At 38.1% G+C, this 18,918-nt stretch overlaps 1 protein-coding gene across 1 annotated transcript in view; it reads left to right on the top strand.

Annotated features, from left to right (window-relative positions):
• Positions 1 to 17,725, top strand: part of lrp1bb (low density lipoprotein receptor-related protein 1Bb) — a 291,575-nt gene extending 273,850 nt beyond the window's left edge. Inside the window, exons 84-91 of the mRNA XM_077536047.1 lie at positions 812 to 973; positions 1,500 to 1,674; positions 3,859 to 3,963; positions 10,891 to 10,967; positions 12,181 to 12,271; positions 12,684 to 12,834; positions 14,213 to 14,287; positions 16,678 to 17,725. Of these exons, the coding sequence (XP_077392173.1) occupies positions 812 to 973; positions 1,500 to 1,674; positions 3,859 to 3,963; positions 10,891 to 10,967; positions 12,181 to 12,271; positions 12,684 to 12,834; positions 14,213 to 14,287; positions 16,678 to 16,818 (977 nt within the window). The 3' untranslated portion in view covers positions 16,819 to 17,725. The remainder of the gene's footprint in view (positions 1 to 811; positions 974 to 1,499; positions 1,675 to 3,858; positions 3,964 to 10,890; positions 10,968 to 12,180; positions 12,272 to 12,683; positions 12,835 to 14,212; positions 14,288 to 16,677) is intronic.
• Positions 17,726 to 18,918: the final 1,193 nt, after the last annotated feature.

The raw sequence follows: 18,918 nt of genomic DNA, 5'->3' as shown, positions 1-18,918 counted from the left end.
CTTTTCCCGGCCTCATTGTGTTGCGGATTATTATTTTTTTCTTTCTTTTTGGTGCAATTTTGCATGCATTTTTTTACAGTGATCTACCTATTATATAAAATTTGTGAAGGTTTGAACATTGAGAATGTTTAAACAAGAGAGAAATGTGAGAAAATGTAAATGACTCAATGAAAAAGGTGTATAAACTGTGTTGTGAAGGGTTTTAGAGCCTTAAATCATATATAATAAATGTAAAACATAAAGCTAACTACTTCGCGGATTTCATTTATTGCGAGTATTTTTTTGGAACCTAACCCCAGCGGAAAACGAGGGAACACTGTATATATATTTTATTTTATTTTCTGAAAAGTAGCGATTTCGGAGGTGTGAGGTTTTGCCTAACAGCGACATGAGATGAAGCAACCATCCATCCATTTTATTTTGAACCTGAGCCTATCATGGCTGACTTTGGGTGAAAGTTGGGCTAAGCCCTGACCTGACCCCCTGCACAGTCACATTAACACCTTTGGACAATTTACATGTGGGAGGGAGACGTTGTCCCAAGAAAAAAGCCAGGCAAGCATATTAGTGAGCAATCATACGCTGAACCTCAAAACCTTGAGGCAGATGTGCTAACCACTAGGCCAACGTGCTGCACATAGAAATCAGTGCAGAAGTTATTTTTCCTCCATTTTTGTGGGGCCTTTAATCCCAGCGGCTCTCTGAAACATTTGCTGCGCTCGGAGCTCCTTCACCTTTATTTATAGACGGAACGTTGCTGCTTTTCTGTACACTCCCTAATCCCTCCTCTTCACGTCTCCCATTTATCTAGGTAAGCCTACTTGCCACTGTCCTCTGGGCTTCTCGGGGCCGTCCTGCGAGAGGAGGATCTGCGACAACTACTGCTTGAACGGCGGAACGTGTGACGTCACTCGGGGGAACCAGCCCGTGTGCCGCTGTTTGTCCGAATACACGGGAGAGCGCTGCCTGTACCGTGAGTTTGTGCGCCGCCGGCAGAAAACAAAAAAAATACTTGAAATGCGTGTCGGCTTCACGTGATTGACACAAACGAGCAGGATCAAACGGCAGAGGAATTGAATTCACAAACCTACGCGTTTAAAAGTTCAGCCTGTGCAACAAAAGAACCTCCCCCCCACACACCCACCCCCCCGCAAATATCACATTTTCTAATAAACAAAATGAAAATAACCACAATCAAACAACCGTCGGGTGTTTCTGTGCAGAAGTGATAATGATTTTATTGTCTTTTTTTTTTTTTCTTCCCCACACCGCTTTGTAATTATTGTTAGTGGGGGAAACAATTTTGGCGACACATCATTAGTATCCCTCCTCCCATTGTTTCCCCAACGGGTGAAATGTTTTCAACTGTGGCTAAGATGTCATTTGATAAGGATAATTAAGTCCCATTAAAAACCTTTCCCCAAGTCCAATTAAAGCAGCTCAAAGTACATTCCTGGCGTGCTCTTCACGTTGTCTCTCTCTCCAAAATGGCCAAGCAGATATTTGTCACCACTACTGCGTCAACTCCAAGGCGTGCACGCTGTCCAGCAGCGGCTACGTGGAGTGCGTGTGCCCCGCCAGGTTCGAGGGAAACAAATGCGAGGTGGACAAGTGTCTCCGTTGCCACGGCGCTCCGTGCCTCATTAACGAGGAGACGGCAGATGTGGTTTGCAAGTGAGTTATCCATCGCCTTCTGCTTTGCTGTGGCGCCGCGTTGTCAACATTTGCATTATTTATACGTTTTGTCAAATCCCAGATGTGCACTACACGTTAAATAATTGCGCCTATTACACATAATGTGTACAGTGGCGCCGTGAGATATGAATGACTAGACTTTTTGGATCTGTCGTTGAGTGCATTTTTTTTTTTTTCTTTGAATGTGAGCAGAATTTTACAACAAACTAGCAAACAAAATCATCATTGTTGTTTGATGAAAAGGGTATACAGTAGGCTTAATCTTGTTGGAGGTGAACTCCTCCATATTCCTATGTGCATTTTACCATCCTTCTTTAATGGAAATTAGTACATAATTGTGGAGTTAGGACACTGACTCTGTCACTCAACTCTATATTTATAGAGGGCCTTAAAACAACCACCTGTTGTTTTCGTAAGATGGAACCCGGTGAAAACGGCAGAGGCCCCAGAATTGAACCCAGTGGAACACCACATGATCCGTTATACGCTACATGAATTGACCAATCACAGCTCGGCTTGTGAACGTCACATGACCAGATTTAGAAAACAGGTGAACCGTGATGGGTGGTTGACCTGAGCCCTGAACAACTGTGATGTCATTTTTAGTCGAGTGGCAAAAATGGCCGCCCCCTAAGATGTATAAAAATGGGTGGAATTTGCTGCTTAATTCATATTCCACAAACGTTAACATTTATCATGATGCCTTGTTAGTCTATTGGGGGCGCAAAGAAGATATTTTTGAACGTTTTTGACTTGCCATTTAACTCATTTGCTCCCAAAGACGTATTTATACGTTTTTATGTTTGTTTGTTTTTAATGCTAGAGCATACAGAAGGCTTTGATGCAGCCTCTGAACTGAAGAGAATGCTTTAAGCAATGGTAGTTATTACAAAAACGGCTAGCAGGTGGCAGCAGAGTATAAGAGATCAACGACGGCGATATTGCAAAAAGCTGTTTTCCCCACTGTTTTAAACAGATTTGTGAATGATGATGAAACTTAGCTATTTTCTAATGCTAATGGCTGCAAAACGGAAACAGACACAAATATACTTTTTTTCCTGACTCTAATATTTCTTTTGGTAGGTTTCATGTTTTTATAGCAATAGAACACAATAGTCTATAGGCCTTGCAAAATCAGTAAAAATCCAGTAAAACAGCCGGGAGTGAAGGCGGTTTGTTTGGTGAAAATGGCTGGGAGTGAATGAGTTAAGGTTTATAACTAGGAATGTAACGATATCCAAACATCATGATACGATATTATCACGATATGAAGCTCACGATACGATAATTATCACGATATTGTGGGGAGGTTGGCAATACAAAAGGTCACAATATTGTCAAAAAAAAATAGCTCATACTTAAAAAAAAAAATAAAATAAATCTCTAATAGCACTTAATATTGAGGCATTTACTTGCTAATGCCAGCGCACATTGAGTTCCTCCACATATTGACTCGCTTCACAAACATATTACGTTCCCCTTAATGTGGATTTGAAACATAGAAGGGCCAAAACATGCCTTGTGAAAATTAAACTGCACTAAAAAAGTAGCCACCAGAACTGCACAAATGGAAATCAACCCGACTATTTGAACAGATCTGCTGCTTTTAATATGGTGACATGATGACGACGATATATTGTGGCAGTTTTAATATCGAGATATCACGATATTGCCGGTATCGTTACATTCCTAGTTATAACACTGCCATGCTATTCGTTAGCCCATCTATGGTGTTTCCCTTTATGTGTTAGCATTAGGCTAACTGCATGCTTAAGAGTAATTCTTCAACTGAAAACGTGTTTACTGTGCCAAACTGCGTTGACTTCACTAAAAATTTTTTGCCCCGCAAGTCAAAACAAAAAAGTTGTTAGTCACTCATATCTCAAGGCATAACAGCATCTATCTCTCTCACATGGCACCAAGCAGATGCTAGGTTGTGCAAGGTTCTATCCAGTTTGACTAGTCATGAGGCATTGACAGTTCCATTGTGTTTTTTTTCCCCTCTGGGATACAGCATACATTTGCATCATTTTGCATCATCAACAAATACAAGCTGCATAACTGGCAAAAGTCTATATCGTGGCTGTCCGATGTATTTTTTTTTCCTGAAATGAGCTGCTTTTTTTGCAAAAATCTAACCTGTACAAGTCATTATTTCCTCAGTTGCACAAATGGGCGAATCGCACCAAGCTGTCAGCTGTGTGACGGATATTGCTACAACGGAGGCACCTGTCACCTGGACCCCGACACCAACCTGCCTTTCTGTCAGTAAGTCGCACGCTGTGATTATCCGCACATGCAAATGGGCGCGTCTTTATCCCCAGTAAGCCTGGCTTTAGGAGCACGTCGGAGGAGAACCGTCGCCGGGGCTCCCGTTTGCCTGCTCGGAGTCTCGCAACTACACCTCGCAAACGCGATCCTTAAACCCGAGTCGCGTTTGAAGTCGCGTGGCGCGGAGGCCGCGGCGCAGCGTGAGGGCTGGGTGCCAGAGCGCCATCGTACGCTGCGTGACACGTCGCTGTGGCCTAAGGCGGATAAAAAAAATAACAAATCGTGTTCATGGCTTGCCATTTTTGAGCATATCATACGCGTCCTCCTTACTCGTGTCAGGTTTCCTGACTCGCTTCAGTTGTAGGATTTAGAAGTTTGCTCTCCAGAAAGAAAAAGGGGGTACGTGTCAGTCATTTAACGTGACATTCAGTGGAAGGGGAAAAAAAAAAACTGTTGTAACTCTTCCAAGCATGGCCCACAGATTAATATCACCTGAGCTATCACGGCATGCAGCGCTTTGTTAAAAAAATTCTTCAAGGGGCAAATTGGAAATCCTTTTTTTTTTTTTTTCTAAAGCCCAACGTTGGCTCTGCATTTTTAACTGCCCATTGTCCAGCCTTGCGAGATTGAAATTCGTCCTCGTCCCACAAATTCGAGTGGATGGAATCCATTTCTATGCAAATGACTCCCATCCTATTGGATGAGGTCAATAGATCCGATCATAGGCTTTTATTATTTCCGAAAAGGAGCAGAAGATGTATGTGAAGATATTGTCCAACTTTATCAAGAATCTTTACTTCTCAAGGCTCAAACTGCATCGCGTCGATGGGATAAGCCTTGGATCGGTTGTAGTCGTACCAAAAAAGACGTTCTCACATCAATCCTTCCTAATTTTTTTTTGTAGGGCTTGCTTATTACTGTTTTGGCAGTTTACCCTGAGGTTTTTTTTCTTTCTTTTCCAGAGTATGGGCTGAGCCGACTAGTCGACTTTACCACTGTGCAATGACTATTATAACTATTCTAAGTCGATTCATTAACTCATTTACTCGCAGCCATTTTCACAGAAGCAATCCGCTTAACTCCCGACTGTTTTCCTGAATTTTGACTGATTTTGCAAGGCCCACAGAATATTGTGTTCTATTGCTATAAAAACATGGAGCCGACCAAAAAAAAAGATTAGTCTCTTCTTTCATCAGGGAAAAAAAAAATATATTTCTATCTGTTTCCGTTTTGCAGCAATTATCATTAGAATATAGATAAGTTTTATCATTATTCACAAATCCAGAATTGTGAGTAATTGGGCTTTTTTTCAACATGGCCCTGGTTGATCGCCACCCGCTGGCCGTTTGTGTACCATTTCATCAACCGTTCTTTGCAAGCTGCATCAAAGCCTTCTGTATGCTTTAGCATAAAAAATAAAAATAAAAAAAAAACGTGTTTGGGACACTTAAAACATTTCATTTAAAATAGAACGTATTTATACGTTTTTGGGAGCAAATGAGTTAATAAGCAATCACATATTGGCATTAACAACATGGACACCTCATTGAAATCAACAGGTAGTCGGTCAGTGCAACAGCGATTCTTCAAAGTGATTTAATGAGACCGTGAGCGTGCAAAATATGCATGTCTATCTTCAAATATAACAAAAGCTCAAGCGCAATAAATACCCAACTGAAAGGGTTTTTATTTATGTATGTATTTATTTATGTATTTTTATTTATTTATTTATTTATTTATTTATTTATTTATTTATTTATTTATTTATTTATTTGCACACCCAAAGAATTATTTAATAAGAATAAATAAATACATCAATAAATAATAAAATAGGTGTGGTTTTGGATCATGAAAAAAAAAAAATGAGGGAAAAAAAACAAAAAAGTACTGAACAAAATTTGGGAGAAAAAATTCTGCAAATATTCAAATCCACAGATGGCAAACTGTGAGTATAACTCCTGTATATTTTTAATTATGTAAGTTTTTAAAATGATGTACTACTACTATACGCTTGCAGTTTTGTTATGTGAATTGGCGATAAAGTTTTACAAGTTCCAAGGCCATGAATGTATCTGAACGCGATTGGATGAATGTGTCAGTGGGCGGGGCCAGTGCAGCCAACGACAGCAGGAAAAATGAGTGAGAGTTGAAAGTATGTAGAGCAAGTTGACAACTGCAAAAACATCAATGACATCATCAATGAATCGACGTCGACTCTCGATTATTATCAATTTAGCATTGACTACAGAAAATGTTTAAGTTGTTCAAAGTCTATTCCAGAGAGAACTTTCTTTCCAAATCTTATCCTTGTACAGATATAAAAGTTTGAATGTTTGGCTTTAGAGCTCATTTACAGTTTCCTATTTTAGGTTCCTTCTTGCACAGCATGCGATTATAACTCAGCAGGTATTAATCCGCGTCCGGCTCTGCGTCGTTTCTCACAATGACTAATATTCCGTACGTTGGCAGCTGTGATTTATAAGCACAGGGGGAAAAAAAAAAAAAAAAAAAAAAAAAAAGGGGCTCCTCAATTTAGGCAGCGTTCGGATTCGTCTGGAATTCAGCAGTCAAGGTTCCTTTCGCTCGCTCCAAAAATTGCACGTTTTTCATCACAAGAGCTCCAGGAGAGGTCTCGCTCCAGCCTGCTTTCATACATAATGCGGATTTTCATTGATGGCCTTTGCTATGTTTTCTTTATTATTGTTTTGTTTTTTTCATGTAAAGTTGTAGATACAATTCAAGATGTTTCGCAGTTGTGTCAATGGCCTTCACACTTAAAAATACGATGGTGCCTTGAAATATAAGTAACCAATTTATGAGTTTTTTTGTTTTTTTGTTTAATTCTTCCAACAGGCGGTAGTTGTTAAACTCTTCTTCATTCGTGTCTGTATTCCACCTCCACATCCAACTTGTGCACGCAATGATGCACAAACTGAATTTGATTGCTATGATCAAGTAAATTTTGTGCTATTTTCCTTACTAAAATACATTTTTTAAAGTATTACAGTGTTCCCTCGTTTTTCTGCTGGGGTTAGGTTCCAAAAAATACCCGCAATAAATGAAATACACAAAGTAGGTAGCTTTATGTTTTATATTTATTATAAATGTTTGAAGGCTCTAAAACCCCTCACCACACAGTTTATACACTTTTCTCACATTTCTTGCTTATTTAAACATTCACAATGTTCAAACCTTCATAAATTTTAGAAAATTGGTACGTTATTGTAAAAAAAATAAAAAAATAAAAAAAATGGATGCAAAATTCTACTAAAAAAAAAATCTGTGATACAGCAAAAACCGCGAAAAGTGAACCACATTATAGCAAGTGAACACTTTTTTTTTTTTTTTTTATTTTTTTTTTTTTTTTTATTTATTTATTTTAGATACTGAAATAAAGGGACACTTGGACTCATTTAACCATTTTCAGCAGTAAAATGTTAATATTTTGTCGATAATTAATGTATTAATTATTTTTCATGTACAATTAATACCTTTAAAAAGTATTTTTTTTCTACTTGCTGTCGACTGATGATGACATCACCTGTGCTGAGGAAGTAGGTAACGGCCAATCATGACTCACCTGTTTTCTGGGTTTGGTCAACAAACTGAGCCATGATTGGTCGCTAGACTCGTTACCTTGTTCCTCAGCACAGGTGATGTCATCATCAGTCAACAGCAAGTAGAAAATTTACTTTTTAAAGGTATTAATTGTACAAGAAAAATATTTCAGTTAACACATTAATGATTGACAAAATATAAATTTTTTACTGTTAAAAATGGCTCAGTGAGTCAAGTATCCCTTTAATTGATTAATTTGTTTATAATATAATGTTCATTCATTTTTTTTTTTTTTTTTTTTTTTTTTTTTTTTAGGGAAAGATGATTTGAGACTTATTGTAGCTGTACCTTGTATTGAATCGCGTGGCCACCGAAAGAATTCAACTTGTATCTCAAGGCACCACTGTCCAGTAGATGTTTATGAAAATATGACATTTTTGTTGTCATCTTTATTTATATAGAGTTGTTTTATTCTGTTAGTGTTTCCCGTTTATGTGGTAGAATGCAACATTTCATACAATCTAAAAATAATTTTCTTTTAATGAACGAAGAAGGTGAGATCATAGCAATTATTTTTCTTTCTAATATTTCAATTTAGCTCACGCATGCACTCCATCTTCTCACTAAAGAAGGCGTTCGAACGCGCGTCAGTCCGGACGCGTGCCGCCGCCGCCGTGGAGGTCAACAAGTTGTTCTATTCCCCGTAACTCCACCAAACGATGTTTTTGCAGCTGCACGTCAGGGTTCAAGAACCAACGTTGCGACGAGCTGGCCAACCCGTGCGATTACTTCTGTCAGAACGAGGGGATGTGCACGTTAACGGCTCTTAACAAACCCCGCTGCAAGTAGGTCACCCGCCCGCCTCCCTCACTCAACTCCATCCGGCTCCCATTTTTTACTCTGGAGGCCGTCCAGGAGAAGGGCCCTTTCTTCGGCCTTGTAGGAACTCTTTATGTAACAAGTGCTTCCAAATGCATTAGCAAGGATGATTACATGCCGTCCACGGGGAGTGATGATTACCGCCTGTCCCAGTTTTGATTGATGGCTCAATCAAGATGCGGCATGTTGAAAGTGGTCATCTTGTCGAGTGTTCAGTTTTCCTTCTCATCCCAAAGTCCAGATGTGTCCTTTAAAAATGTGCAAATGAACCTCGTCTTTTGTTTTCCGTGTAACGTGAATTCAAATAAAAGTACAAAAGAGTTGTAGGGCCGTAAAGAAAACAAAACAATTACACTATGAGATTAAAGTCAGAATTTTATAGAAACTAGGATGCTTCATTTCTTTTTTTTCGCAGTCAATTTTTACGAGGATGAATTTGTATATTTTGGGGAAAATATGTTTTTATTTTTAGTTTTTCAAACTTTTTTTTGTTTTTTACCTCCAAGACATACGACTTTATTTTCAGAATTTGAATCGATTTGAATCTTAAAAAAAAGAGAAAAAAAAAAGACTTTTTATCACAAAAATAGGAATGAGCGAGTACTGATACCTTTTTTTTTTTTTTTTTTACATTTAAGGCCAAAAATAAATCCAACATTAAGTCGTCATCAGCAATAGTTGGTGGCAGATTGACATTACGGCAAATCATCATCTACATCAGAAAGTATCTTTTGGTCATTGTATTAAATGAAATTTAATACAATAATTTATATATCCAAAGTATCGGTGAGTACTGGTATCAGAAAAACAAATCTTATTTTTTCTTGAGAAAACATATAAAGTATTTAAAAATATTAAATAATTTTTCTCAAAGATATATAACATTTTTCATATTTTTAGGACTTCAATTTAAGAAGTATAACTATTTAGAAAATATACAAACTGTCTGACTTCATTCTCGTTATTTACAACTTTGAAAAAAAATCCTATTAGTATTTAAAAATATTTAATCTCTAATCTCTATTCATGTAATCCATAAAACATTCTATCTAAAAAAAAATAGACATTATAATTATAAATTGAAATTAATTGATTATTATTATTATTTTAAATATCCCAAGATATATAGCATTGTTGTCAGAAGGACTTTTTTCTTGAAAATATAAAACAAATCTTAAATGTATTCAACTTCATTTTTATTATTTATAGTTTATCTTTTTAATATGAATACAATACTCAAAGCTATATGCCTTCCTTCTCATTATACAGCTTCAATGAAAAAATATTTTTAATAAAAATATGACTTAATTCTTGTAAAATGCAAAACCTTGTATTTAAAAAAAAAATACTTTTTGCCTGGAATATCTTCTACTTTATTCACATAATTTATGGCCCTTAATATAAAAATAAAATAAAATATGACTTAATTTTTGTAAAATGCAAGACCTTGTATCTAAAATAAGCTTAACTTTTTTTCCTGGAAAATCTTCTACTTTATTATCATAATTTATGGCCCTTCATAAAAAAAATAAAATAAAATACATAATGAAATTGTGCAAATATTGACGACACAACGTTCTCATAACTTCAAATTCAAATTGCATTTCACCTCAAAAATATACCTTATTCTTGTCAATTCTAACTTCAGTACTGTAATTTTATGTCATTTTCAGTGTGGCACAGATATGTACTCCTTCATCTGTCAATCTATAACAACAAATTTCAAAGTTCGTCCAGACGTACATACGTCACCTCAATGATGTTAATCCCGCAATCTTCCCGATTCCAACAATCTGTCAAGGCACAGCGGCGCCAACCTGATTTATTCGTCGCTCTAATGAGCGCGTCAGGTTAACGCCACGACGAGGCACTTGTTACATGATCAGTTACTGCGCGACTCGCTGTCACTCGTTCACCCATCTCATGCGGGCCCCCGGCCCGACGCTGGGGGGGGGGGGAGACGCGGGGGCTGACTCCAGCGTGACATCATGTGCTCATCAGACCGCATTTGACAACATGTGCATGACAGTGAGCTGCAGATGACGACTGCTTGCAAGCTAGTGCAGCATGTCATGCTTTGTTTTTTCTTCCTGGTGGAAGTTCATTCTTGGACTGCTGGGTTGGAAACATAATCCGAGGATGTCGACTCTCTATTTGTTGGTGTGGTATATGCTGTAATTGCGTGCATGTAATTAACAGTGATTCATACATGCGATCATTATCCGGTTGCAGCTCCCGGATCATTCATGCTTTACAGGCCATCTGTTGCTAGTTGTGTGAAATTACATACATTTGCCGTTACAATGCTAATAATACAAGGACTTGCGCCGCCATCATCTTTCCACGCAATAATTAGCAACATCAACTCTCACACAGTGTGTGGACATAACATGCATACTGTACACGTTGTGATTTTTTTTTTTTCCTCAGATGTTGTTTTGTCAACATGATGCATAACTGGTGTTTTTTTTTTTTTTTCCTGACCAGGTGTTCGACTAACTGGGCCGGAACGCAATGTGAGAGACCCGCACCCAAGAGCAGCAGATCAGATAATACCAGTGGAGGTTAGTTTGGCACACTTGCAATTAGTTTTGTTCCGATACCGATACTGCATTAAAACAGTGGTATCGGTATCGGTGACTACTCACAAGTAACATGCCGATACCATTCATTCCAACGCTAATATAGGATTTTGGATGCAGCATCTTGTGTCTTGCTGGTGCACGACATTCACTGGTATGTGACATGTTCACTGCATGCCGATCTAAGATATCCTATTGGACCTTGAATGCTCTGAACCAATGGCAGGACAGCTTTTTCATGTTTAGGAAAAAAACCTTAAGTATCGGTATCGGCCGATATTGCAAAGCTGGGTATCTGTATCGGTATCGGGAGCCAAAAAATGGTATCGGAACAACACTACTTTCCGTTTCTACGGAAGCGTGGAGCTGCCAATGTGGACTGGCAAGTAGTTCAAACGTATTTAAATACGTTTGAACTACTTTTGGAGGCTAAATGCTACAAACATAGCATGTTTTCCCATAATGCCACAGGGTAAAACTTGTGAATGTGTTTTTTAAACATTTGTCCCACATTATACCAGTATTTTTGAAAATTAAGCAAAAAAAATGTATTTATTCTTAACTTTTGTGATTTATTGTGCCTGCAATGCATGATTTAGGTATGCTATGGTCGTACCATTTAGCATTCAAAAATTGATTTTAATTTTTATTTAAAAAATGCATAAAAAAAATAATTTGAAGTAATGAAAATAAAAATTGTGAAGCCAAAACTTGTAAACAGCAAAAATAATAATAATTATTGCCTAATTGGCTTTTACATAACAGCAATATCACAATGATAACAATAATAATCACAACAATAATTCTTCTTCCTGTTGTCACCATTATACCAAAGTGTTTCCCTTAATGTTTAAACGTATTTGCGAGTACGTTCAAACAAATTTAAATACATGCAAACGCACTCGCCAGTCAAAAATGTTTACTGAACATTAGCGGTTCTCATAGTTTCAATAATTCCTGGTAAATGTGATTTTATTTAATGTTTTATTCTGACATAAAAAAAAATTTAAGTTATTATTATGATAATTACTATTATTACCTTCACCCAATATCTGATACTCTGATACTACTTCCACTTTTTTTTGCTTGATGACCCCACGCCGTATGCACAGCTGTCATTGGTTGCTACAGTACAAAAAAAAATACCTTTACATTAACGTACTCGTTTTTGGACCCTCGGTCGTCTCTCTCCTAGGGAGCATCGCCATCATCGTGCCTCTGGTCCTGCTGGTGGTCTTGATGGTGATGGTGGTGGCGGGCATTTACATCTGCAGACGAAAGCAAAGGTTGGTACTAGTAGCACATCCAGTCGTTCCTTTTCCTGAGAAAAAAAAACCTGCACAAGTACGGGGAGAACACGCAAGAAGATTCAAACCCACAGCCTGCTAACAGTGAGGCTGACGTGCCAACCACTACCACACTGTGCTGCCAAGTGAAAATCGACGAGGATAAAACATTGAGCTTTGTTTCCAAGCGAGCATGATTTTGTTTTTTCGGAACATCGTAACCCATTAAGCCTCTGACTGCAGTTCAGCTTTTCAGTTATTCACTCAAAACACGCCGGTTGAGTTTGTCTCGTGTATTTTGGTCAAACGGCAACATAGTGTCACAGTGTTGAGCACATCTGACTTCCAGTTGAGTGGTGTTGGGTTTGAATCCCCAGTTGCATCTGTGTGTTTTTGCTATGAACGCTTTCAGGGGCAAACGTGTCCAAAGGCAGCCCATGACCAACGGCGGCATCAACGTGGAGATCGGGAACCCGTCGTACAACATGTACGAAGTGGACCACGACAACCACGCCGATGCGGGCAGCCTGCTGCGACCCAGCTTCACGCTGGACCCTCATAAGGTGGGTCAGCAAACCAGCACCCAGAAACCTCAAAGACGTTCGAGCCACAAAAAGCTCATTTCACGTCATTGGTCCGAAAATTATTAGCCGATTTATGAGGGTTTCAAGATATGAGCCGTCATTTTGCAAATCGATGTGTGAGCAAAAATTTGAGATTCAAGCACTTAACTCGTTTCACAATGAGCATCTGTTTGGAATACAGTAAAAAATAAATAAATAAATAAAGTTTCAAGCTGTTTATTGTTTCTACCATTTGAAGTTGACTGTTAAACGAACATGAACTTACTTAAAGCTCCTGGGAAGGAAGAGACGTCCTGCTCCTGTGTGTTGAATCAACCAACAGAAGCAGTTTTTTGTTCTTTTTTTTTGGTTCTTTTTTACATTGCTGCCAGTCTGGTGTTGCAACCCTTAAAATAATATACGATTCAATAATGGATATTCGAACATCAGTGATAGCGCAAACACATGCAGTCAGATAATAAACAATACTCATTGTCATCTGTTCTTTATCCTCTGCAAAGAACACCTAATATTACAGCAGCTTATTGACAAGCTGTGACTGTCTCCATGTATTATGCTTCCCCTAGAATTATTAACATGCTAACAACAATGAGTTGTTGCTTTTCGGGGGAAGGGGCTGGAACTGATTAATGACACTTCTATTTATTTCAAATGGGAAAGTCCATTTGAGGCACTGAACGTGTTGTGTAGAACAAACTTGACAAGAAATAGTGACAAAAAGTTTGAAGCAACATTTTAGTGTCAAATGTAACTCCATAAACACATTAACGGATTATAAAACAGGAATTGAAAGCATTTATGGCAGAGATCCGTTCCTATGGCAACGGGGTGACCCGAATTTGTACACAAGTCAGAATGGGCCTCGCTCACCTACGATAACAAACTAGGAAGTTAAGAATTGCAGTAAATATTTGTATTAAAATACTTCAAGGCGTTTTATCTTTGTTATTTATGCCTGTCTGTTTTAGCAAACAAAACATTTAAATGAAGTTTAATCAGGTAAAAAGTGAGTAAATCTTGCACATATTTTAAAAATAATCTTCCCTAAACTTCCCACTTATACCGAGCGTATGAAATGAGCCTTAACACCTTCACTGATGTGTTTTTTTTAATTTTTTGGGGGGGATGTTAGCGCTTAAAACCCGATGCTTTCCGCACCGCCAACTTTGACATCTGCTATTGTTAGAGCAGCACAGCTCCATTTCAAACCTTTTCATTTTTCTCTCTTCCTCCGAAAAACTCTCTCAAACTTGACTGTGGGTTCTCGCATGTTTTTCATAAGCACTCGCAAACTGTTAACGGCCGTTTTTATGGGCAAACTTTGCATGATCATCAGCGCTGCTTGCTTGTGTTGCAGGGCTGGTGTGTAAAATCCAGCGACCCTCGCACCTTGGGTATCAATTCGGTGCCCAAGGAGGTAATCCCCGGACAGGTGAATTTTTCAAACCTCACTATGACTTTGCCTGATAAGGACATGAACCATCGTTGTATAGAATGTAAGCAACCAATGAGCAACGGACGGGACGTGTGCCTGCAATGTGTGCTTGCTGTTTGAATGTGTGACCACCTGTGCTGGTTTTTTGTTGATGGATTATGAAATTAAGTCCACATGCCACCGGACTGAAATTCAAACTGTGTTTGCATGAGTTTGAATCTTCCTGCATGTGAATTGCACTTTGACCTCTTCACGCAAGTTCACTTTCAAGATGCACATACAGTACTGATATTGACATATTTAAATAACAGTATTTTGTTATGAATTTTGCGATCACCTTTGATTACCTTTGAAAACACAGCTGTGGAAAATAAAAACTTCTTTTTTTATGACAATGCTACCACAAAGGTGTAAGTGGTCCTCCGATTTTATAGATGATTGAAGTATGTGAACATGCGTCACCATGGTAACAGCAGACACACCATTCTCCAAATAATGATCTAGCAATTATTTTTGAAAAGCTGTCATTTCAAGACTATATCGTTGATTTAACATACAGTTGGTGACGTCATTATTTGGACCCTGCTGAATTTTTAAGTTTGCTCACAACAGTCCGACAATATTTTATTAGCTAAATTATCGACCAGTACAAACAGGCAAAATACAGTATATGGAGACAGCAAACTATGTGAGCTTGCTGACATGGTGGACGGTGGACAAAGGAGCAAATGGGCGTTCACTAAGCAACACCAGTCAGTTTGCAATCCAACTGGGATGTATGTTTCAAATTCCGGAAAGATTGCCGATATCAATTGAAATTTCAGTATGACAGAGTGGACATGTGAAACATGGCAGCATCCAACTACACACACAATGATTTAAAAAAAAAATGTTGGTGTAAATATTTATTCTGTAACTGGCCTCTGGCATCATCCAATGAGGAAAGAAAATGTTCATAATGTCACCGGAAAAACATCAGAAGTTTTTTTGTAAGGGTTTGTTATCCCATAATGACAGGGTGGACAGTCATTTCAGGGATGCATGCAAATTGCATTTTTTTTTTATTTCATAACATATCTACAAGTAGACAGTGTACATTATATGCAAACAAACAGCAAATTATTTGGACTTGATGGCAGAGTGGACAATGATGGGGTGGACATTTTTGGCTATTGTTAGCATTTCAGGCGCAAATGGACCTTCACTAAGCAACACAAGTCAGTTTGTAATTTTAACAAGTTTATTTCACATTCCTGAAAGTTTTTATTCTTATTGTTTTATATCAATTGAAATGTCATTATGACAGAGTGGACAAGTGAAATTTGGCAGCATCCAATTACACACATAATGAGAAAAATTGTGCCATAAATGTTTCATCAGTAAGTGGCATATGTTTGTGATGAAAGAAAATGTTCATGTCAATGAAAACATCGGAATGTGTTGTTTTTAAGGGGTAACAACCCCATCATGACAGAGTGGACTGTAATTTCAGGAACACGTGCAAATTGCTCAACATGATAAGGCAGTATGTTGTTGCCGTATGTATGTTTTGACTCATTGTCATGCTGGCAGCCCCATCATTGAGCCATCTCCCTGCTGAGGGAAGGAAGGTTTTCATCCAGAATTTCACAGTCCACAGCTCCATTCATTGGAGCGGTAAAGTCGCCCGGTGCCCTTTGCAAGGAAATAGCCCCAAAACATTATGTTTCCACCTCCATGCTTGACTTTAGGGATGGTGCTCTTTGGGTCATACTTTGTCGGAGTCACAATTCTGACTGAGCTGTGGAGGATCTTTGTTTTGTTTTTTTTCCACTTGCTACGCTTTCATGACTGACGTTCTGTCAATTAGCATAATTAACTAGATAAAGTGCAATTTCTGCAGAAATTGCACAGGAATGCTGAATGCTAATAAAACATTTCCCAAGCGAGATTTGCTGGTCATGATGAGAAGTTGTATGTATGTAAGTGGATGTGGAATGTGGTACTTGGAAAAAGTTCAATGTCAGTCCCATGGAGAAAAGTTGATGTTTAGCCTTAAATTGTGCGAGTACTGTAATTTATGTGGAATCAGATGATATATATCCAAGATGGCGTGAATTTTTGAAGCAAGTTGAAATTTGAACAGTGTAAATCGGATATATTATGTGGGAGTTTTTTCACATCAAAAAAGTGCGGATAATAAAATGTTCCTGAAATAATAATAAAGAAGCCAAATAACATGTGGGAATGCTTTTCAGCATTCCCACAATAAACAACCGTAAAATTGGAGACTATTTTATTGTGAGCAAATTTACAAATTAGGCAGTGGCTCAAAATTTATTTACTCCACTGTGTAATATATTGGCCCTGACTATATTCTAATGCCTTTGTTTCCCCCCCCCATGCAGCCCATGAATTACGCCAACCCGGTGTATGCAAAGATGTGTACGGACGGACAAAACGGTCAGAAGCCGCCCATCAGTATCGACGAGAGAAGAGAGCTACTCCCAAAGAAATTCGAGGGGATTATTCATGAAACCGCCGCATAGCCTACTTGACGCTTTCTACTTCTGTTTTGTTTTGTTTTTTAACCACAGTATCTGATGTATAATAAGAAGGCGGTGAAACAATTTTCTACCAGGCTTTTTTGGTTTTCCTGACGCGGCATCAGCATTACGTGCTCGGAGTCATTTTGAGCACTATTTTCACGTTGCTTTCAAACGTCTGTTCAACTGAAGGTTACGCCATCCTGTATTGAATGACACTTAAGCCTCTGAAGTGCAAAAAAAAAATGTATTCACGCCACATCATTGTTACGCACATTTAAAACTGTTTGAATCTGTGCCATTCGTTTACCGAAAAAGTGGAAAACCGAAGCTGTTTGACGGCTGAAGTGAATGCTTGGCTCAGTTGTTTTCTTCACCAATTCCAAGTCGTTAATCATTTGCAGCATTTTTTTTTTTTAATGTTATGGTCTAACCACAAAACCTTCAGTGTTACACGTTCCCTCTTTATCTGGTGGACCTGCTGCTTGGATTTCCAGTAGACGCCATAAAGTGTTTTAAATTGTCTTTGCCATTCTCACGTTGCTGTAAAAAAAAAAAAAAAAAAAAAAATGTTTCTTTTGTTGAAAGAGACTGAAGCCCACCTTGAATGTTCTCCGATCAGATTCTTGTACTGTACGCTGAGAGGACAAATGCTGAATATCATATTTTTCTAAATCTCATGTATTGCGCTTTTTGGTAAGGTTTTGGTATGTTTTACCACAAGGCCGGTCAACGCAAGACTTATCATAGATTACATCTGTTACTTTCCAAAAGGAGGAGGATAAATATAAAGACTTTTTATAATTTTATATTTGATTTGTATGTGGTTTGACTGCTATGTATTTTGACAAAAATGTATTAAATGTAAGTAATTTTTATATATAAAATGTAAATCAATATTGAATAAAGGGGGTTTATTTCCACGCAGCAGCCCTTTCTTGTGTCTAACTAAATGCAAAATGCTCCTTATTTCACACACTAGGATGTAAATGCCGCATATCTCCATGAGCACGTTTTCATACACTGCCATTACTCTCCCTTATGATGTTTTTCAAGCCACATCGTTCCCGTCCACTGTCACCATGGCAACCAGACGGATGCCTGCCCTTTTCTTCGTCTGCAATGGCCTCACATTGGTGGATGTTGACATTTCAAGCGACGCCCGCAAAGCACAAGTGCACGGACATCAAATACTTGTGTTAGTGGCGGCTTTCTTCTTGAGTTGAAACCAACAACGCAAAAACGACAGTTTTGTAGCATAGATTCAAAATCAGCTTTTTTTTAAAAAAACGTAAGAAAAGCCCTACTATACGTGGTATACGTTACCATTTTTTGAAACATAAAAGCCTTATTATACATGGTAATTGTTTTATTTAAAAATAAATGAATAAATAATATTAATAATAATAATAATAAATAAAAATAAAAGCCTTAGTATACATGGTCTTTTTTTAATTAAAAAAAATATATTACAATACAGGGCGGCAAGGTAGTCGAGTGGTTAGCACGTCCGCTTCCCAGTTCTGAGGTCTCCGGTTCGAGTCCAGGCTCGGACCTTCCTGGGTGGAGTTTGCATGTTCTCCCCGTGCCCGCGTGGGTCTTCTCCGGGTACTCCGGTCTCCTCCCACATTCCAAAGACATGCATGGCAGGTTAATTGGGCGCTCCGAATTGTCCCTAGGTGTGCGTGTGAGTGTGGATGGTTGTTCGTCTCTGTGTGCCCTGCGACTGGTTGGCAACCAGTCCAGGGTGTCCCCCGCCTACTGCCCAGAGCCCGCTGAGATAGGCGCCAGCAGCCCCCGCGACCCTTGTGAGGAATAAGCGGTCAAGAAAATGGATGGATGGATGGATATTACAATACAGTCATTTTTTTTAACAAAATTTTATGTATAGTCAAGCTTCATACATGGTCATTTTTTTAAACATAAAAAAGCCTTATACATGGTCATATTTTCATAAATACATATATATATACATATATATATATATATATAAATAAATGACATATATACATAGTCATTTCTTTATAATAAAAGCTTTACTATACATGGTCATTTTTTTATTAAAAAAAATATTACATATACTGTATACATTGTCATTTTTTT

The sequence above is a fragment of the Festucalex cinctus genome, chromosome 11 (assembly GCF_051991245.1).
Source record: "Festucalex cinctus isolate MCC-2025b chromosome 11, RoL_Fcin_1.0, whole genome shotgun sequence".
Taxonomy (NCBI): Eukaryota; Metazoa; Chordata; class Actinopteri; order Syngnathiformes; family Syngnathidae; genus Festucalex; species Festucalex cinctus.
The sequence above is the reverse complement of the archived record's forward strand: the minus strand, read 5'-3'. Positions and strand labels throughout refer to the sequence as shown.